A 23,752-nucleotide genomic window follows, 5' to 3' on the forward strand; every position below is an offset into this window, starting at 1 on the left:
TAAATCTAAGGATAGGAAATAAATTTTCATCAAATAAAGCAGTAATAAGTATAGTTTGGAATAGTGGTTTGCAGACCAAGGCAAATAATTCTTTCAAGACTTAGAATTGTTTTATAATCTTTGTGCTAAGTGTATAGAATTAAGACGTAATTATATTGAATAAATAAACATTTATTTTGGGATACAATAACTGTTTTCATGTTAGGCTAAGAACTTGTCAATAGGGTACCGGTACTGTAAAGAGGAAATTCTGGCGAATACACAAGTGATTCTTACAACTGACTTTCAGAAAATCTTTTGTTATTAAAGTGCTATTTTGCCTAGCTTTTTGTATTGTTAGTAGCGAGGAAGAAATTCTGACTGTAGTCTTTGTCATTTGTACAGAAAATTTAAATTTTACAGAAAAATAGTGTCCTTGTCTTATCTGTGACTATCTTGAAATCTTTAAAAGTAAAATTGTTTAAAAAAAGGCAATCGAAGGGCAATTCTATAAGTTTAAACTTATAAAAGAAGATTTATCTTATAGTAAATAAGAATAATACAAATAACATGATATAATAAGCCTTTTTATTCTTTTATTATTTCTGTTTTATGGTTTTCTTCATGTTGCAACACGCCTTTATTTTGTTTTACAATTGTATCTATGGGCATCAGTGGCTCCATTTTTTTAAGGTCGTAATCCTGTTCCTCTTCAGTAGCTGAGTTCCATTCTTGTAATTCAGCTGACGAGAAGAACTGGTAAAGAACACCTGGTACCACTAGCATGACTGTTGATATGTAGAAGACCAATTGCCATTGACCTACTGTTTGCTGCAATAGTAATAAAACATCTAAGTTATTTTTATATATTTTCTATATATATAGAGCAGAAATAATAATGATACAACTTAAAACAACACTATAAAAAATATTACACAAAGTGATCCAGAAAACTCAAGAATTACGTACCGGTACACTATAATACAACAACACAAAACTCTGATAATAAAATCAAAACAACTTGGAATATAATTAAAAAAGAAAGTGGACGATTAAAAAGTGAAGAAAAAAGTATACCCTTACATCTAACAATACAAAAACGTCAGACCCAAATGAAATTGAAAATATATTTAACAATATTTTCTTTCAATAACTGATAGTGATAAACTTACCATCCTCTAAGATGATGTTACGAACAATTTAGACTCTTTAACACAATATTTTTCAACAAAATTCTCAAATATTCCAATATTTCCAACAACAAGAAATAATTGTAATTATTAAAAATTTAAAGTCAAACAACTCCTCAGGATATGATGAAATAACAAGCAAAATATTAAAAGCGAGTTCACACATTATAGTTAGGCCACTAAGTTATTTATGTAACTATTCAATGTTCAATGGTATATTCTCAGTGGTTATTCCTAACTTCAAAAAAGGAGAAACAATGTCTCCAGAAAAATTACAGACCTATATTACTTCTACCAGTTTTCTCCAAAGTCTTTGAAAAAATAATGTGTAAAAGACTATATCATCTTGAAAGATACAACATTTTCGTTCCTGAAAAGTTTGAATTTACGGGAAATAAATTCACGCAAAATGCAACATTTAGGTTAACTGACAAAATTCTGGAGACAATTAAGTTAATAAAGAATTCCAAGTTGGGGGAATTTTCTGCGATTTATCTAAAGCATTCAACTCTCTAAATCATAAAATGCTGCTAGATAAATTAGATTATTAGAATTAAAGGCGTTGCACACCAATAGTTTCACTTATATCTCATAGATAGGAAACAGAAAGTCGAAATCAATACAATGATTAGCACTATGAAATCTGCCTCGAGATGGAGAAATATTAATAATGGTTGATAAAATGGCAGACTTACTAGTGTTAATTATATAAGCACGTGTGGTTTACAGCTGTTTCGGTGTATGCTGTACACCATCATCAGAGCCAACTAGATCTTGGCGTCATCTTGATATCGCTGCCTGTTGTAGGGGTGTGTTTGCGTGTTGAAAAGTGGAGTCAAACTAGTAAGTCTGCCATTTTATCAATCATTTGTATTTAAGTGTTAAAAGTAGTGTACGCAAGATTCAAGATGGATTAATAATGGAGTTCCACAAGGATTCATATTAGGCCCCCTACTTTTTCTAGTGTTCATAAATGATCTCGCTCCCCTAATAAAAGATTTAGGTCATCCCATATTATTTGCAGATTACACAAATATAGTAATCACAGCCAATAGCTCCAACATATTCCAATCTTCAACGGTGGCAATTCTCCTCAAAATATGTGATTGGTTCTCATCCAACAAGTTAGTATTAACCTTTAACAAAACTAACATAATCCAGTTTAAATCCTGCCGAAATTCAACCTCGCGAATTTCAAACACAATGATTAACAATAGGCCCCCTAATAGAAACAACAACAACAACAACCAAGTTTCTTGGCTTACATATCTATAATATATTAATATTGGAAAAATCAAATTAAAGGAAATTATCCCCAAAACTAAATTCAGCATGTCTTGCTATTAGATCTATGCAAGAGACTGTAAATATCAATAGCCTACCTTAAAAACAATATAAATACTTTGCATACTGCCACTCGGTAAGCTTAATGAGTTTTCACTTTCATTTTGTTGTATACCGATAAGCTGCTATTATGAATTACCGGTAAACAATTTTGTTGGGCCACCTGTGCTTATCTTCTTAAATAGTTTTTTTTATAACATTAACATTTTCGATACTACTTATGTATCATCATCAGTTGCCAAAGCATTGTGTTGATTATATGTAATGAAAACCTTGCCTCATGGTATTACTATTTGGTTGCATATTGCTTATCGTAATGTCTAAGCCTTGTTAGAGTTAATATGGTGACAGTCCGTTATGATTTCTTAGCCTAGGTCAGTGTCTCTAGTTCACAATAAAATACAATTAAAATGCAATATAAAATACAATGAGATACAGTTTTAAACAATTTAGTAACACTATATAAAATATAACATGTAAAAACTATGTACACTTGTTGGAATGGCTGTGTTGGTCAATCGTTTACGCCATTAAATGGGGTGGTTTTGCTGGTCCTAATTCAAAATCATTGTCTGGAGAATGAAGCACTTGTTGAGGTCACAGAATTTCTGTCTATACTGTATGTTATTAATAAGACCTTAATGGGCTTTTCATTAGTAACCAGTTTCACTCTAACTTCACTATTCAAATTCACTGATGTCTGTTGATATACAAGTATCGGTAATTAGACGTATGTAGTTACAAGTAGTTTAATGTCGAGCTCCGTGAATCTAGCAAAGTCGTGCATGTGATTTAGCTGTTTGTCGTGCTGTTCTTGTTGGTTGCATGGCTTGGACTAGACTTAATTCTTAATTCATTAATGAGTTTTGAAATAATATTCTGGGGAAATTCTACAGATGGTAACAGTATATTCCTACTACAAAAAAAGAGTAATTAGAATACCGGTAGGCCTAATAGTTGTGCCAAATTCAGGGAATTGTATAGGATCATTTTGAAAAAAACTACAAATAATTCCCATGGCTTGTCAGTATATTTTTTCATTAATAAACTTTCTCCTATATAATTGTGAAAACTTTTCAACTAATTCAACAGTTCATGATATAAATACTCGTCAAAAACATTGTTTCCATACTCCATTGGCAAGCCTATCATGCTATCAGAAAAGAGTGTGTTATATGGCAGTAATAGCCTCCGTATGGATATAAAAAATCAAACTCAGAATATGAGATTATTTAGGACCAAATTAAAGAAGTATCTAATTTCTCACGCCTTCTTTTCTTTAGATGAATTTATGACATTCAGGAACACTGCATGAATATTTCTGTCATATACTAAGTATCAATACTAACCCCTCGTATTGCACTAATATATTGTAAAACTCTTCGATATATTGTAAAACCCTTCTGTAGGCCTATATATTTCAACTAGACTTTGAAGTACTATTGAAGTTTTTTTTGACACGTTCCATATTCTAGCTGTGAAGCGATGTATGAAAACCATGGAATGTAAATAAATACAATACAATAAGTCTACCTGGTCAAAATCAACAGATGGTACCGCATAGCTGAGTCACAATACCTACAGGAAAGCTACTATATTGTCCACTGTTGTGAAGTAACGGTTAGCATGTCTGACCGTGAAATGAGTGGACCTGGTCAAATTCTGGTTGGGACAAGTTACTTGGTTAAGATTTTTCCAGGTTTTTCCCTCGACCCATTAAGAGCAATTGGTGAGTAACTTTCAGCGCTGGACCCTGGACCCATTTCACTGGCATTATCACCTTCATTTCACTCGGATGCTAGTTAACTACCGCAGTTGATAAAGCGTCGCAAAATAAATTCATTGAAAAAACGAAATTGACTGCCAGTATTCAGACTTCAACAATCATAATAAGTCTGAAGCTGTGGTGCTAGCCTTCAGATCACTCCTCTGAATAAAGCTGAAAAGAAACAATTGAACTGTAAATTTATTTATAAATTTATCTCATTTTGTTATCCTTTTCTCTTAATTTATTATTTTAATTATCATCATAAAACATACTTAAATCATTCAATAGTTTCTTGTAAATTGTAGGTAGGTAGGTAGGTATTTAATGCTCTTGATTTAACAATTGAGTTATTTTTTCTCTTGCTGCCCAGTATTTAGATGTAAGACTTGTATTTTTTAAGTGCTTCACAATGTGTTAAATGATTCATATCCATTTCTTCTTTTTGAGAACACAATACACAATTTGGAGTAGACAGGATGCCAATCCTATGTAAATGTTTGCCTGGACAATCATGGCCTGTAAGGAGTCTGAACATGGCCACAGCAGATTTACGTGGTATGTCAGGAATTAAATCAAGTCTTTCTAGTAAATTTTTCCGAAGGGAATTTTCTGTAGTACCGTACCTATTTAATATTTGAACATTATATACTTATTTTTAATTATATTTTTAATAACCTATCTTATTGAATAATATGAAGAATTATAGTTTTGTTTTTGTTCAATTTTAGTGCCATTTTTGGTGGATTGTCGGCTCTTTCATTACTGCTTATACCACAATGTGCTGGAATCCACTGAAGAACTATGATTTTATTTAAACTTTGAATTTGTTTAATCATTGAATAGATTTATTTTATCTTTCATTTTTTGGTAATTGGTTGATACTATTGACTGTATTGTGACTCTAGAGTCACTTAATATTGCAATGATGAATACAAAGAAATAAAGTTTGAAGGGATGTATAAATAACGTCAACGTCTCCATCAAAATTTGTGGTATTTTTCCCCACATTCTTATAGAAGAACCACCTGCTCCAGCTTTTTCCTCAAGATCCATGAGAGGGCCATCTGTGTGTATGGTTGTATGTATATATGTATATATATATATATATATATATATATATATATATATATATATATATATATATATATATAATGGATATGTTGTATGTAGATTTTCCAAGTTAGAATTTTTGCTTCTCGAGGAGAAATATCTTTCTTTGTTAAAGATTTTGTTTAAGTGTAGGTTGTATTGTATATCTACATGATCAATCGGGTTAGTAATAGGCAGAAAATTCTCCATTTGTTTGGCTATTCCTAGAATTTCTTTCAATTTTAGGACTTCTTGTATGAAACTTTACAGGGTATTTAGTGTGTATTTACAGTTTTCATATTTGTTCCATTTTTCAGATCTGGAAGTCTTATTAATTTTTCATAAGTCAATAGGGCTTTAGTCTCTAGTTCTAATATATTTAGTTTGTTGGATGTTGCGGCCTGTAATAGCGTAACTGGTGTAGTTTTAACTGCACCTGTTATCAGACGTAAAGCTAAATTTCGAGTGTGTTCAAATAATTCTTTATTTGTTTTAGATCATGTGATTGTAAATAGTTCAGTATATAACTTATAATTTGAGAATTGACTTCAAGACTAGTCAAATATTTAAAATATTAGGATGGTATATAGAGGACGAACATTTTCACCATTACAGCAATATCTTGATTATTTTGAAATAGTACCGGTATTACAATCTTTGGAAATGACATAGTAAAATATAAATTCTTTTATCCTTTGGCCCCTCGTCACCAATTTTGTTTCTAACACTCTTATTATAATGCAAACAAAAAAATATAAACTGATTAATCTTTGTTTCATCGTCTTATTTTATTAATCTTTATGATTTAGACTTAGTATTACAATTTTTGGAAATAACATAGAAAATATAAACATTTTTATGCCCGCAGCCTCTCTTTACCAACCGTCTGTCTGTCTTCCAGGTACATATTAGAGACGAAACAAGAACATCATTGTGAAATTGTATAGGTAAATTGTTCAGTATGAGGTAGACATCATTCAGTTTACAGTTAGGACTATTCAAATTACGTGGAATAGTTACCTAACCTTGCACAAGTTTATCGACTGAACAGAGGTCCTGTGTATCCTCAGCTCAATATACTTCTTAAGTCCCAGTTTTTGTTGTTAGTAGCTAAATATACATGTGAACCTACTGTATATATGATAATCATTTTTATATGTTACGCGCATTTTTCTTTGTTCATTTATAGTATTCATATGAGAATAATAAGTAGAGCATCATAAGCTTATTAAATGCAGTAATAATCTTCTTGCAAACACTTACATTTTGATATGTGAGTATCCCAACAATAAATGGCGATACAAAGCCTGGAATAACGCTGACCATGTTGCTTATTCCCAGCATTATGCCTGAAAAACAAAAGACTCATGTATTCCATTTATCGGGAACAAAAGTATGACAAAGGAAAATTATATATGGACAGCATTCTTCTCCTTCTCCATCAAGGTTTAAGAGGAGATGTCGGTCTAAAGGACTGAAAATCACAAAAATATATTATTGTGCCATTTAATAGTTAGTTTCAAGAACCTTTTCTCAAAATTTGAAGGTCGAAATCGGCCCAGTTTATTGATATGGACAATTTTAAGACATATAAGGAGCATAAAGAACTGAAAACAATGTGTAACGTTGTCAGCATTTTCTCGTAACTTACAATTTTCCGTACCGTATTTCCTTAGGAAGCATTTGAGGTAATTGGATGAAACTTCACATGCTGGCTTTCATTGAGTAGATTCAGTTTATCTTGCAAAATATTAGTGAATTAAGCTCTATTCTACTTTTTACATTACAAGGAATATTGATTTTTAATCGAATCTTTAAAAAAAAAAATTAAAAATACTGTAAAAAATAAAAGGAAAGAAATATGGGAAATTGTCTGCATAATTATGTTTTATTTTTATTCTATTATTAAGCATACAAATTTCAGGTTGTCTCATTGACCAGTTACCATAAAAAAGGTAAATGTAAATGCACTACCATACACATTTAACGTTAACCTTCAATATCACAATGAAGCTACTACCGGTATCATTTCTTTCGTATTAAACATGTGAAGATGGATAATGATTACTATTACTAATAAGAGAACTGATACAAATTGTTAACTTAGAAAAGAAAAACTTGCAAATTGTACAACTAATAGGTTTATCACAAACTTCTCGAACATCATATGCTCATCGCGCAACTTGGATTTTGGTCAAGTGTACCCCCTTAATATTTTCAATTTTTAACAAAGCGTATTATGAATTTTAATTGGGAAGCCATATGATATCAATAGGCTATAGCATCCCCCAATACACACTCGTAATCTATTAAGATAATTCATGTACGTGTATTTACACTTAGTAACAGACGACCTTGTAAAGTGTTCACTACTCTATGTAAATAGGAGACCTGAAGATGCTGCAATGGCGAAAGTACTAATCTCAAATAAAACAACTTCACTCAAAACTATGTAACCTGCTGCTCAATTAGCCGTGAAGAAAAAATTCAATAAATATGCTCATCTTTTAGACAATTATATCTTTATCCCCTTTGCTGTGGAGATCTTCGATCCTAGGAGTCATGACGCTAAAGTTTTGATATCTCAAGTCGGCCAAATTTTGATTTCCATTACTGGTGATCGCCGTTGCACTACTTATTTGCGTCAGCGCTTAAGTATCGCTATTCAACGCGGAAATAAAATGAGCGTTTTAGGTATTCTTCCCGAATCCAGCCCTTTGGACGAACTCTTTCTTCTTTAACTCAAACACTCTTAAAGTTAAAAATGTATGTTAGCACTTAGTTATTAAGGAACATTGATTTTTAAGGTGTTGTTTATTGTAAGTTTTCTATATGCAGAAGGATCTAGTGTACCTTATATAACCAGGTATCTTGTTTTATTATAATAAGATACCTGTATGAGAAATACTGTTAAGACTTTGGTAATAGTATGATAGTTTCTATGCAAGTTGTTCGCAGCTCTAGTGTTAGGGTCATGAATTTCAGACTTCCTTTTAAAATAGTTAAGATTTTTGTGAATGAAGCGAACTGTTCATAGAATCGAGATGCAGGGGAGTTGTAAAATATTTACTTCTTGTAAAAATGTCTTTGCTTGAAGTGCATATTATATTCTTTTGAAGCTTAAATATTTTTATGGCTTCAAAATATAAGTATTTCATAAGTATGATATTGCTTTGAGCACTTTTTCATTGATTAATAAGTATTATCTTAAAATGGTGATATTTCTAACTGAAGAAAGAATATGGAGAACAAGTTTTCAGATTTACTAATTTAAATCCTAAGAGCAGTTGTTTATACTAGACATTTCGGAACTAGTTTACTTACAGGTTACCTCATCATTGCATTGCCCAATTTGGTCTAGTCAAACTCGTCTTGAATAATACCCTGGCAACATTGCATCTCAAAACACCATTAAAACTCCCAGATTATTCCTTACAATTTTATTAGTGGCTTGAAGTAGGCAATGGAAATTTTAAAACAACAGATATTGTTGATGAATGAGCTACTCACTTGCGAAGTTCGGACTGATATCAACAAAACTAGGAAGCGGTCCTGTAGACACTGCTCCACTCACTCCTGTGGCTGCAGTTAAGCATATAATTGCAGCAGTGGAGTTGCAACCAGAAAGTCCAAGTCCAAGCACAAACAGACCCTGTCCGATACAACCTGAGAACCGAAATTGAAATAATACTGTCGAAAGCCACATAGTGCATAATGGTTTACGTAAATAAAGACAAATGAAAATTAATATGACACATAAACATTATTTTAATAAATAGCTACAAGAAACAAACATGGATACCGGTTATATATGGACCCGGGACAGTTCCAATTTTAGGAAGTTTGCCCTGGTGTCCCAGTAAGGTCTAACTGGGATGCTAATGTCCCTTTTTCACGAAAGGAGATGAATACGTATTTTTTTATTCATGCCACTCTCCAGGTCTCTTTTTAAGGAGAGAAAAAAATTATCTGTGTCATTTTCTTGCAAAGCCAACTTGTAATATTTGCAGGAGCTATATTAAACATTGAAATAGATAAAACAACTGATTCTAAGATGGTGAAGGAAGCAGAAAGCTTCCTTTGAAACTTAAATCAAGAGAATAAGTAATTTTCATGAAGTGATCTTAAAATGGTGGGGAGCCTAGAAGATGAAGGGAAGGTGACTGAAAACACTTAGAGGACGGAGGTCAAGAACTTCTATTCTACAGCAGCTGACTATTTATAGTCTATATAGTGGACTGCATCAGTGGACTGGGTCAGAAAAATGAACTGGAGCTCTCTTAAATGCCTCAGTGATTTCAATTGGGACAATGTAAGAGAACTGTACAGTATCCTGAAGGACACACTTCCTGTTGCCATGTCTCCCATTACTGAAGATACACTTTTCGATGGTTTTACCCTCTTAAAAGAGTTTGTCACTGAAGAAAGTGTTTACACGAAGATGGCAGGAAACTTTTATACACTTAAGTAAGGAAAACCTTGACTCATAATAAGGATATTTAAGTATAAGTATTGTCATCCTTCGGTTTGAGTCTGCCTAACTGAATTATTTCTGTTGAGAGGATTTTCTCTCAGATGAAAACTTTGTGGACCAAAGAAAAAACAGTTTTCAAGTAAATACAGTCAAGTCAATTTTGTTGTTGAAAATATTAAAAATATTATACATATAACTCACTTGGCTGAAGTTCTTTGGGATGATAATGATATCATACTCTTGAAAACTGTTCATTCTACATGCAGAAATTTACTGAACAGGAGCTACAGAAAAAGCCATAGAATAAAATGTAAATGCAGTAGCTATAGGCAAAAAGACTTTGAAAGATATTCTTCCACTTAAAAATACTGTTCTTGCCATGGGTCAGTTTGTAGTGTTCAGGTATGATGATTTGTATTGAGGGAAATTTTCAGTTATAATGTTGGTGGGGCAATTGTCAGCTCCATGTAGAGATAAAAAATCATGGAAATTGCTTTATGTCTTAGTATATCCATGGGAAAATGCTTTGAAAGTAAAAGTTAAATTTTCCATTTCATTAGAAATTTTAGCTATTTAACTAAAATACCTCAGTAGAGACCAAATATTATTGAAAACTATAAGTACTCACATACACCTGTTGCCATTTTTCGGACATTTGTCCTTGACATTATGCTTTTCTGAAGCAAGTAATCTCCAATAGTCGACATAATAATCGCAAACGTGGTTCGGCATAAATGTGGTATTCCAGAGAGTAATCCAGTCTGTAACATTAGAAATAATTATACTACGTAGAATGTAAATAGTATCATTACACTGCTATAATAGCATAACTATTTTATATTTATGTCATTAATTTTCGTATGTATTATTTTAATGAGAGTAGGTAACTTTTTTTTTCACCAAAGTAATAGTACGGTAACTGGGTTATAACTTCTCTGATAATATATTTTCAGATATTAAAGATTTCCTTATTCAGTGCCGTTTGAACGAATTCCATCTCAGACCTCTATATTTGTACTTTGTAATGAGATGTGTTATTAAAAACCTGGAAAAACAATCCTAGGTACAACATTTTTGAAGAACAATTAATAAATTTTAATTTTTACTCTATTTTTGTAATGGTTAACGATACAAAGGTTAAGCCCAAAAATTTTTGTTTGAAGAAGTTTGTTATGCAAATAGCAATTAATTTCCCTTTAAAATACCATGGAGACATGTTGTATATCACATGCTTTCGTGTCAAAAACAAAACCATTATAGCTGGTTTTGAATAAATCGGCCTTCTCAACAGCTGATTATCTATTTATAGTCAAAACAGTTAATAGAAAAAGTGAATGCATTAGGACAACAGATTTACTTCGTATTCATTGATCTGGAAAAGGCTTATGACAATGTACCATTGAAGAAATTATGGAAATATTGGAGGAAATAAAAATTTTATTTATTTAATACTCGAGACACTTGGTACAATCCCATTCGTATAGAAATTTATATATTATACAAGGATGATATATCGAAAGTAAAAATAAGGAATAGTCTTTAAGATGATATTTTTGTTAAAGTAGATTGCGGCAAGGGTATAACATGTCTTCCACATTATTCAGTGTACCATACTTTAGTAGGCCTGTATTTACAAAAACCACTAGAAACATGAAAGAAAAAAAAAATGTTGTAAAATGAGTGTATCTATTGAAGAAGAAACTTTACACACATCATTGCTTGTGGGCGATCAAGTACGGTAGTAATAGCATAATAATATAAATATGCAGAATAGCACTATATGATTAGAAAATTGACAGCAGAATGTGATAAATGGGGATTAAAAATAAAGTTGGATAAAAAAAATTTATACGGGATATGGTTAAAATACTAGAGATTAAGTTTTGCAAGATGGAAAAGGTCTCATTAAAGGGTGTATTAAATTTTAATATTTAGATGTAAAAATTAATAAATAAAGCTAGTCAATAAGATTGTATTAAACATAACATAAAGAAAGATATGCAACAGCAATGATGAATGGTAGATCATGGGACAAACATATATTTAGAGATACCAAAATTCAAATACCAGTATATAAATCTATAGATCGAAGTACAGTGATATACAAGAAGAAACTTGGAAGACAAATAAAATTTGCTTTCAAGATTATCAATGGAAGTGGATTTTCTGAGACGTTCAGCCAAATATTCTGGACGTGATAGAATAAAAAATGAGGTGATGAGGCAAAAAATTAATATGGAAAATGCAATGTTGAAATGTATATGGTAAAATAAATTGGAGTGATGTAGATATGAATGAGAGAGAAAAGGTTTGGCAAAGTGACTACTTGAATGGATTCCAATTGAAAAAAGTGGAAGAGGCAGATTTCGAAATACATGAATGAAAGAAGTCAAGAAAGCAATATGTGAAGAAGGATTTCAAGAAAGGGAATGGGAAGATAGTGAAGATGATGATGATGATGATGATGATGATGATGATGATGATGATGATGATGATGATGATGAAAATAACAATAACAACAATAGTAGTAGTAGCAGTAGCAGCAGTAGTAGTACCGTGATAATTGATTAATTTGGTAATTAATTATTACACTATTTCATGTGTGTCATTGCTGGATGAATTCATTCTTATATAGGCCTACTGACTGAACAAAATCCATCCAGTAGATTGTGTAGGTATCATGTCAAAGACCACTTTCTTGGAATAACAAAAGCAAGAAACGTATGTATGTTACTATGCAAATCTTGAAATCATATAATAAGCAAATAGAAGTTGTCAATATCAGTCAGTTATCAAGCAGCATCAAGTTTAAAATTCAAAATTTTCAAACACTATAGTATACAATCTTGCTAAAATGTTACTAAACCACTCAACTGCAGTTGGTAATGCTAGAAGGTTTAAGAGAAACTTCCATAATATATCTCTACATTTTTTATTACAGGATTTTCAAATGCAAGAACAGATTAACTTTCACTACTTACCATTCGAATATCCCAACCGTGAATGTACCTGAAGTATGTTGGAGCTTGAGTAATGAGCGTGAAAAGTCCCCAGATATTTCCCCATTGTGCCACGATATTCATCCACATAGGTCTTGAAAGTACAATTTTTTTCCAAGGAGTTGAAATCTGAGGGGAAAGGGAATTATTTTAATAAATTCTGCAGTTTTTAATATAGACCTACTATAATATTCACAATGATACAATTATCATTTAAAAAATTAAACTCGTGGTACTCTATTTTAAAGAAAAAGGATAGGCTTATCTTTTGTAAATTATTAACTTACAGTTAGGCCTATGTCAGATATCTATGACATGTTATGCTTTCATTTTCAATTCGTCAATTTGTAATTGTTTCAATAAGACTAGCAGTTTTATATCAGTAATTATTGTCTTCCCTTTTATTATATTACCGGTATGCTTAACATGTAGCCTACAAAAAAGAAACTCTATATGCACAGATAGCTGTACATATCGACAAATTAAAAATAAATAAAATACCTGTAATGAGGCCTACAATAGGTATTTGGAATATTTTGTGTACAGTAATTAATTTTTAGTCATCTACAGTAAAATAATTAATTGGACTGCATTAGTAAGAATCTAAAAATAATGCATGTAACCTTTCTGTTTGTGATAGTCTTCCCAAGGCTATTCAAAATGAATGTTTTTTCTGTTTCTGAGATGCGTGGATGTAGTGCAGGACTGTCATACACAAGCAGCCACCAGGCAATGAACCAGAGTATGCCAAATGCACCAGTTACATAAAATATTGATGGCCAGTCAAACCAACTAATGAGCAGTCCAAACAGTGGATAGGTAACAGCAGCTCCTATTGAACTCCCTGCAAAAAGATATACCGGTATATATTATAGCTATTATGATACACACTTTAGGGTTCTTATGATATGCTAGAAGGGCTATTATGATATGATGTTCATAACGAAAGAAATTGATCAAATTCATCAATTTTCTAACTCTTTATGGGTATTCCATAATTTCTCAGCTCTTGAGAGATGTTTGAATTGACATGTTGGAATCTACAGTACATTAGGCCTATAGGGTACTGTACCGTAAGTTAAAAAATTACACATAGACTTATTTATACTTACTTACCTTACAAATTTAGCTTAATAGTCATTCTCCTTACTGCTAAAATTTAACACATTTTGGAAAATAAATTCATTATTATTTCAAAATGTATTTTAATTTATTTGAGCATAATTTCCTCAATTTATTTCCTTACAAAGAACAAATTATTTGCACATACAGAAATTTTATAGCATTGGCAGTAAGGTGTTAAATTTTCAGTAAATTGTATAAATTGTTATGGGAAAAAGAGATCATCACAAAGGTTGCTAAATCTCAGTCAATTTTGTGATTTCAACCAAACTTTTACAAGTGATACAATAAGCATCTGTGTATATCAAAATAGCCTTATTTTATTACTCTGTATTATATGGCGAGATTTATAGCATTGTATCAAAATATCCCTTTATGTGCATCACAAAAGCCAATACAGAAGGCTATTATGATATACTATTTTTTTTATTTTATCCATTATTGCAAATAAAAAGTAAATTTTACTCCAAATCCTTCATAATATATATCTAAAGTGGCACATTACTTCATATTTTCAAATTTGTATATGCTTTGATAGAAAAATGATAGCAAAAGATTGATTTTTTGTATCATAATAGCCCTATTTGACTCTATAAATAGTATGTCTCCTATACTGGCACTGCTTTGAATTAAAACTACCTAATAATTTATTTACCCATGTAAGCTGTTACAAATTTACTGCGTTCGTTAGGAGGAATCCAATTGGCTACCAGATGGTGCATTGCTGGCCATGACAATCCCTACAAAAACAAAAAAAAATCTTTAACTAGGTGTAGGAATATAAAAGTATGTAATTACTTACTCATTTTGTTTTCATTGTACAGTTAGGTCAAAGTGATACAGTCACTAATGAATACAACAGTTTAACCTTAAATAAATTTCTGTACCTATAAAATGTCAAACACATATTGATCTCATAAATAAAAGTAGGCGAAACTGCAATTTTATTACTACTACTGGTTAATAATTTTAATTAGTTTACTCACGCCGATTAATCCTTGAAAGGCTCTAAGGACGACCAATACTCGATAATCCAGTCTTGCACAAATTGGCACAAGAAAGGAAAGCAAACATGGAGTGACATTACTCAGTCCGAACACCAGTTTTGTTCCATATTTCTGTGCCAGCATTCCTCCGGGAACTTGACAAATCCAATGTAGCCAAAAGAAGCCTCCAAGCACCAAACCTTGCTGTTTTTCGTCCCAATTGAACCTTGACTATAAAAACATCAGTTCTGAAGTAGGTATATGAGCACCAATATATATAGTTTTATATGAGTGTCTGTTGAAATATTGTTTTTATTTTATATTGATTAAAATTAGATTTGCTTTTTAAGAAGGGAAGAAAATAAGTACAGTATACTTAAGAATGAAGGTATTTCCATTGGATTCTAATGATAATTTTTTTTCTTAAGTTGTCAGTGCAGCTCTAACAGTAGTAAGTTAAAGTAACATGCTTTTCTAACTTTACTTCTGCAATTTTCTTTTTGTTTCATGAGTGTGATATAATTATTTTTACATATTGAATGTTTAAAAATCTATAGACATACAATGCCTTTATGTTTTATAATATTATTCTTTTCTGAATTTTTTTTCTTTTGTGGTAGTTGTGGAAGAATTCAACAGAAAATTCAGGAACATTACCATCAACGTCGGGAACTTGGGTCAAAGCATTAAATTCTGGGACACCCTTGTCAGTAAGAGGCATGTGGCAGCCCTGTTTGCAAATGTTTAAGATACATTCAAGTTGTGTAAACATTATTCATGTAGCCCCTCATTAGAGTGACTTAAACCAGCTTTAAGAATGTAAAGATACTGTAACTACAATACATAGGAAAGATACAGTACCTAAGTACTTGATATATGAAAAGATAAGACAGTGACGTAAAACTGAATTTATATCATTCTGTAATGTTCAGAAAAACAGATTAAAATAAATAAAAAGCACTGGTTATTTGAATAAATAAATAACGACTTCACTGTGTTAACATTGTAAATTTTTGGTGTTACGTTACCTGATTAGTTTCAATGTTGTTTGCATCATCCTCTGAACCCAATAAGTTCCAGCGATATCTTGTTATTCATTCGAATAACTTAACAGTTCATCATGATTATTATAAGTGTTAAAAGAATGTATTCAAGCATGAATGAATAAAAAAATATTATTGATGCCGTGTATTCCACCATTTCACATAACGATGATTCGAAAATTATTTAGCCTATTTCTCATTCTAAATAAATATTTGAGAACTAAAACTGTGACTATCAACCAGTTATTTACACTATTTTATCTAGTCAACAGCTTAGAACAAAACAATAAAAGTCCAAATATTTTATGGCTCCACATTCTTAAATAGCAAAGCCAATGTGTGTTTGTTTTGAATTAAATTTTTTTTCTTTATTACTGTCACTACATCTATTATCTTTCGGTTTCTCTAATGATGTGTTATTCACTACAAGCTATTTTCTACCTAGTATCATACTAACACAAAATAAACCAGTAGATGGTAGGTACTGGTACAGAAGAAATATTTCCTGTCTGTTTTAATATATTTTTCTAATATGTCTGGAGATACGGTCATCAGTTTGGGAGGCTCCCTGCATGAGGTCCAACTGTAAAATATTGAGTTTTCGGTTGAGTGGTTTATTGCCAGTCGGCTTCTGTCTTTTTGATGAGATTGCTTTCACTCCAATTCTGTGTCTCTAATACAGATAGAACAATTTACATAGTACCGGTACGTATTAATTTACTGAAAATTATTGAAAAAATTGTTTACTCACAAAATTAATCAAGGAGATGCTGAAACTACCTGCTTTCATTTTCAGAATATTTTTGGCAATTCTTTAGCAATGATAGTTTGTAATTTCTCTGCCAGAAATGAAAGTACTGTTTTCATGGATATTATTTTTAATTTTTTTCCATAGTGCGAGAGTTTTATATTTTGTATACCAGTACTTTGTCTTCCAGATTTAAATATACGCCTATATACAAGATCATCTGGTTGTGGCTCTTGCAATGCTATAATTTCATACATCTCATCTTTAATGATTTTATAATTTATGTAGAGAACTGTAAGAAATTTCCTATTTCTGCGAAAGACACCGAAATGATATTTTACTGAATTCTCTAGGTGATAAATGCTACCCAGACATTCGTCAGTGACGTCTTAGGTTTCTTAACTTAAACATTCTCTGTCCCGCTAAATTTATTCACCAGTTTATGAATAACTGTTGGAATGGGAACTTTGTCATGAGAGACTTAAATGAAATATCTCAACTCATACACAGTGATGTCATGCAGCTGGTGCGGATAGATGGCAGAACTGTGACCCATTTTCAAGTTGCACACCACTTCAGTGGACCACACTGTACATGATCTGTATCTATGGAGAGTTATGTCGTGTACTAGGATGAGTGTATGTGTAAGTTTAGTGTAGGGAATATGTGAGAATGATGATGATGATGAAGATAAGGAAGGGAGAAGAGTAAACCTGGTACTAGCACATAGCCTACTCCTATCAAATAGCAGCTTAACATCCCTGTCCAACAGACGAATCACTATCAATAGTAACATAATATGTCTTCTCTTCATATGCAGTGCAGAGAGATTTGGGATATAACCCAGTCATATTGGTAAACAATCTAGTGATTAGAAGTTGTGCATCACTAATTTTCCTAGTCCCAACGTATAAATTTTACACGAAAATTTCTGACCTCACTGGGATTAATATTGTAGAAAACATAATGTAAATACCTCTGATTGAGGTTCTGGCTGATATGTATATCTACTGTATTATCAGGCAATACATTTCACTTGACGATATGTGTCTGAGGAAGGACAATTGTTCGTATGCATCTGAAGTCTGATTAGTGGAATATGTAGCTAATCAGTGATGTATGCATTGGAGGGGGAAAGGAACTGGCCATCCTACCCCAATATCTCCTGGCCTAGTTGCCTCATGAGTGATGCCTTGTTGGTGTTACTTGTGAGGTTCAGACCCGTCTTTGGACAGTTGACTGAACAACAACATATTGTAAAAATAAAGGACAATATAGCTCGAAGCAATAATTTATTTTTACATTCTTGTTTCCTGTCCAAGTGTGCAGGCAATAAGGACAGAAATATGGTACGCCTGTAACCTTGAAACCCATTTGCACCTACTTCGGTAGCCATTTACCCTTTCCTCTTCCAGTGCTCAGGCTACTATATACACAACATGAAACGTAGTATTAAGAAACATTATTTAAAAAGAATAAAATGGACTATCAAGCACAGAAATAAGATATTTTGTTTTCCTCTTTTAATACTCTTACAGTTTTATTTTTATTCCGTCTAAATGAAATAAATTATTTTTTTATTAAGAGTCTTGACAATACTGAATGCATTATTGGTCATTGGACTGGTATCATTTAAGCTGCTCTCATATCAGAATCTAATTAGCAGAGAGCAATCACTATAGTGCAGTGAACTGTTAAAGTGTTCGATCAAGTTTATTCAGTAGTGGTGGTAGTAGTAGAAGACCTACGTCTAAGAAAAGTGAAATAGGTGATACAGTGGTTGATGTTTCAAAAAGTGAAAAGTTAAATTAGTAAATATTCAGTACATCATCACTACCACATTGTATTTTTGGTTCAGGGAAAATATTATTCGACTTTTACGAAATGTTTTTGTATTTTACGAATGTTTTCGTCAAATATGAGTATTACCCCTGTACCAGAAATACAATATGGTGTTGCTACGAAGTGGTGATGATGTGCTAAACATTTAATTTTAAATTAACATGATGTAACAGTAGATAGTATAAGTGCATTTGTAGATACGTCTTCGGATGTTTAAAACTGTTGTTGGTGTGGACAGATTGGTCAGATATTCAAAGTTAGTTGGTGTTGTCAATATTCTTTACTCCCCTTCTTTGTGACGGAAGTCAGCAAAAGCATGTTACATTGCGATTTTCCTCCATTTGTAGCCCCTTATTATTATCTTAGTTGATAGTTTCATGATTTTAATACTAATGATTTGAATAGTACCAGTAACACATAAGCAAAAACAGACGTGACAAGATTCAAGCCTGTGTCCATGATTCTTGGTAGAAAATTGATCAACTGTTGACTGTGAATATATAAATATAACACAAAGAAATTTAAGGTGCGGTCTGTTTACAACAGAAATATTAAAAATGAACTCTTCACATAGAAAATTTACTGATTTGAATCTTATTTATTAGGTATGAGATACCGGTACAGAAAATATTGTAAATATATTTTTATTTCGGTCGAAAAATGAGATTACTGTATTTAATTAAAACATACTCAACATTAAAGTTTGAACACTCATATATTTGACTTTATTGTTTTTAACAGTAATAAATATACTTTACCTCATCTCGAAGTCTTGATGTCAGTATAGTGATGTTGGTATTATTGGTACCGGTAGCTGTTGATGTTGATAATACTTGGAAGCACTCATTGGAATGTGATGAATTTATCAATTTTGATTGACGATTTTGTACCATTGATACTATACCAATATTCAGATTCAATCGAAACATATAATTAATTGCAAAACCAGTGAATACTAGGTACCATAGTACATTCCGTACCTTTCCACAACCTGTGGAAGGAATGATTGTAGACTTCATTAACGTAATAGTAACCTGCCACATTATGTGATAGAATGTAATAATATTGATATTCAAACGGTTAATTTCTCATTTCTCATATTCTACGGTATAGCACACATTGTGAAATAATGTAATAAAATACCGGTACTGAATAAGTTACTAATATCAGTATGATTTTCTTTTTCTTTTCTGTTACAAAATGTTGATACAAATTTTTTGCAAATTGCTCTCAACATCAGTCAGATGATCCAATATTTACTGTGATCCTTACACTAATTTGTGATAAAATTTCAGAAACAGCAGTTGAGTTTAATTTATTCTGTCCTCTGAAACGCATCATGGATGAGATAGTGGCGCCTGAATTGCCGTATTTACTAGTGTAATTATCTTTTACAATGAAGAAGACTTAATATTTTGTTTCTGCAGAAATTGAAGACCTCATTGGTACCAGTATAAAGATGTGACCAACAATTCCATAATTTTATTGACGTTTCAGGAGAAAGGAAAATATATCTGGGACAGATTTCGTTAAGCCTATATTTGCTAACAGTCAAGGATACAAGTATATTCGCCTATTGCATGCAATAATTTACTATTATAAAAGAATGCTTCAAAATTACTTCTCCTACCTAAGTCACATATTTCATTAATTTGATGTTACGTTCTTTCTCTTGGTAGATTTTCAATTATGAAATCAAATATACTTCAAACAAATTTCCTAAACTCTGTGTGCAAAACCAGTGTGAAAGATAACATAATACGAGTAACATAGGGTGGTGCACACATAGTTGACACATTTATTTTTTTTCACAACAGCTTTACTTTACAAAGGACAATTTTTATATGTTACTTACAGGTACTTCGGTCCTTGGAAATAGAGTTGATTTATATCACATGTTCAATGTGGCCTCTTGCGGAGAACAATCTTTTCAGTTGAGTGGACATATTCCTGACGACTTTCTGGTACAGGTCTTCATTAATCTCACTGCACAACTGCACAATCCGGTCATGCATTCCCATAACAGTTTGATTCCTTAAAGGGAAGACTTTCTCTTTCAGATACCCCCCCCCCCAAATAAAATCGCAAGGGAGGCCAAAATAATCCGTTATGATGGTGCTGTGAGTAACAATGGAACATTACATGATCACAGAATGCTTCCTTCAGAAAATCCAGTACAGTGTTAGATGTGTGAGGTGCTGTCCCATCTTGCTTAAATCATTGCGTGTTAATTACAAAGTTAGTGGCAAGAAGATGAGGCACAAAATTGCTCACCAACATAGCCTTGTGTAGGACAGCATTAACAGTTCGATTAAAAATAAATGGTCCACTTAATCCATGACTCGATAGAGCCATTCAGGTAGTCACTTCTTCTAGATCACTACTTCTTTCATGGACATTTTGGGTTCTTCTGGCCCAAAACAGGACATTTTATTTATTAACAGTCTCATTGAGATGGAAATACGTTTCATCAGAGAACCATGTAGACCTATTGAAAAAGATTTCATCTTTGCCTTCCATCCATTATAATGTACACTGAAAACCGCTCTCTTTGTTCTAACCTGATAGCTTGTGCAATGCAGTCATTTTGTAACAAAAGAGCTTAACGTCGGTGTGTAATATTCTTTGTACTGTATGGCGAGATATTCTAATGTCTCTTGCCACTTCTCAAGTTGACTTGTGAGGACTGCACTGCACGGCATGTTTTCAGGAAAACAAACTGTTACTGCCCGAGGTATTTTCCCTTCTAATGTACTACAGGATATCTTATTCTTAGAATTTTCTATGTAAACGAAGGATTGTATTACTTTCTAGAGCCCATCATGTCTGAAATATGGCACAAAATCTTCTTTCATTTGCCATAACACTTTTTAATTCAGCATGAAGCAGGACTGTTTTAGCATGCTGCTCAATAGGCCATAGTGAAACACTGAGAGATACACAAGCCCCCCCTGGAGTCTGACGAATGGAGATAAAGCGACAATGTAACTTCCATAAGAATTTCCATAAAACTCTTATGGAAGTTACATTGTCGCTTTATCTCCATTCGTCAGACTGCAGGGGGGGCTTGTGTATCTCTCAGTGTTTCACTATAACCTATTGAGCAGCATGCTAAAACAGTCCGAAATTCAAATAACATATAACAAAAGATACAGTTTTTATTCAGTTTTCAAATGTGTCAAATATCCGTGCACCAACCTGTGCCTCTTTGAATCGGCCTGGAATTTAGTAATTTTGTTTTGGTGTAATACGAGTATTTGTGGAAAAGATTCATATCATGAAGCTTCATAGAAAGCAGAGAGATATTATGATTCACCTACATTTTGTATTCTTGGTACTTAAGGAATGTAAGTGTTGAAGACTCACGTTCCAGCTACTTTGCTTCCAGGTTGACTGGAACTAGCACTTGGGAGATTTGACATACATACATACATACATACATACATACATACATACATACATACATAATATAGCACAAAAAAGATGAAAGCTATTTGTCCTATTTCATGTAATACCGTACGAACTTTAGTTTTAAACATGCATATTATTTATCTAACTAAAAGAAATATCTATATTATAAAGGCCTACATTTAAAAATTTTTGTGTACATTTTTACATAAACGCTGTTCTCACAGTTCAGTTGATTTTTCGAAAACTGCTATGTGTAACTCGTAATTTAATCGTGAATTGTTTTACAAGTGTGTCTATATATATTTTCTGTTGTTATAAATATGTAATTTAATTTAGGTTAACTGTGACGTAATTTGACTTGTTTCTTATCATACACTGTGGCCACTAGAGGTAATAATAATTGAGTAAATAAATAAATTAGATAGATTTCTGGCAGTTAACAAATTTTCACTGTTTTTATGTTCTTGACCCAGTGGAAAATTGCTCATGTGAATAGATAGAACAGTTTAAAATGTTACTTTCTTATATAGTACAAATATCTGTGTCAGGTATTATTGTAAACCATTGAATAACTTTACCTTCCATTCTTACAGAGATGATTATGCTTCCTGCTACTTCTTCCAGAAATTAAATATTGCTTGTTTGAACTCTCTTCCTAAATCAAGAAGCCATTATGTTGGGTCTGTGTTATCAGTATTTCAGTCAACAAACTAATGTTAAGCATTATCTTCAATTTGTCACCTTTGTCCAGGTATAACTTTGATGAATAAAATAACGTCACACATACTGGGGATGATGCACACGTGTAACTCATCCACATACACTCTAGTTCAATTGCCTTGTGGTGGCTTCTATTGTTTAAAGAGATCTGTAACCTTGGTCGACATTACATAGACGCTATTGGATAAGTCGTGTTACAAATCATTGTGTCAGATCAGTATACCTCTGAGATTAGGGGTCTCCAAGCAAGATTCATGTGGCCTAGCACTCTTCTTTAAGACTAGAGTATCTCTTCTACTAATTTAAATTGTCATAAATATTTTACATTTTACATATCGTATTTGAACAAAAACCTAATTACCGGTACCTGTTTATTAACAGCTGTAAACTAAAATTAAACCAAATTTCTTTATGATTAGAAAATAAAAAAATCACTTTAATATATATCAGTGACTGCTGATTGAGTGAGGCAAGTGAGGTCGGGCCTCAGTCATTTGGTTTCACTGAACTCAAATTTTGTGGTTTTATATAATGTATTAGTTATTTGAATGAATCATATAACGTTGCACAAGTAATTAAAACATTGTGATGTATATAGACCTGCCTTAAAGTAAAATTCGCTCCAAGATATTTGAGCAACAGTAACAAATATAAATGACACTCGGGAGGAAATTAAATACAAAATAAATATAGGAAATATTTGTTATTATTCGGTTTAGAAACTTTTATCACCCAATCTGCTCTCGAAAAAACTGAAAATTAGAATTTATAAAACAGTTATAATACTGGTTGTCCTGTACGGTTATGAAACTTGGACTCTCACTTTGAGGAGTAACAGAGATTAATGTTGTTTGAGGGGAATATTCTTAGGAAAACATTTGGGGCAAAGAGGGATGAAGTTACAGGAGAATGGAGAAAGTTACACATCACAGAACTGCACGCATTGTATTCTTCACCTGACATAATTAGGAACATTAAATCCAGACATTTGAGATGGGCAGGGCATAGAGCACGTATAGACGAACCCAGAAATGCAT

At 32.2% G+C, this 23,752-nt stretch overlaps 1 protein-coding gene across 1 annotated transcript; it reads right to left on the reverse strand.

Annotated features, from left to right (window-relative positions):
• Positions 1-548: 548 nt before the first annotated feature.
• LOC138716366 (sialin-like) lies at positions 549-22,853 on the reverse strand. The gene is made up of 10 exons (XM_069849380.1): positions 22,574-22,853; positions 19,343-19,575; positions 14,952-15,182; positions 14,621-14,705; positions 13,467-13,687; positions 12,826-12,972; positions 10,473-10,605; positions 8,881-9,036; positions 6,634-6,719; positions 549-810 (listed from the first exon to the last, which is right to left on the reverse strand). The coding sequence occupies exons 1-10, from the start codon at positions 22,578-22,580 to the stop codon at positions 568-570; spliced, it is 1,542 nt and encodes a 513-aa protein (XP_069705481.1). The 5' UTR covers positions 22,581-22,853; the 3' UTR covers positions 549-567.
• Between the last annotated feature and the right edge of the window lie 899 nt (positions 22,854-23,752).

The sequence above is a fragment of the Periplaneta americana genome, chromosome 16 (assembly GCF_040183065.1).
Source record: "Periplaneta americana isolate PAMFEO1 chromosome 16, P.americana_PAMFEO1_priV1, whole genome shotgun sequence".
Lineage (NCBI taxonomy): Eukaryota > Metazoa > Arthropoda > Insecta > Blattodea > Blattidae > Periplaneta > Periplaneta americana.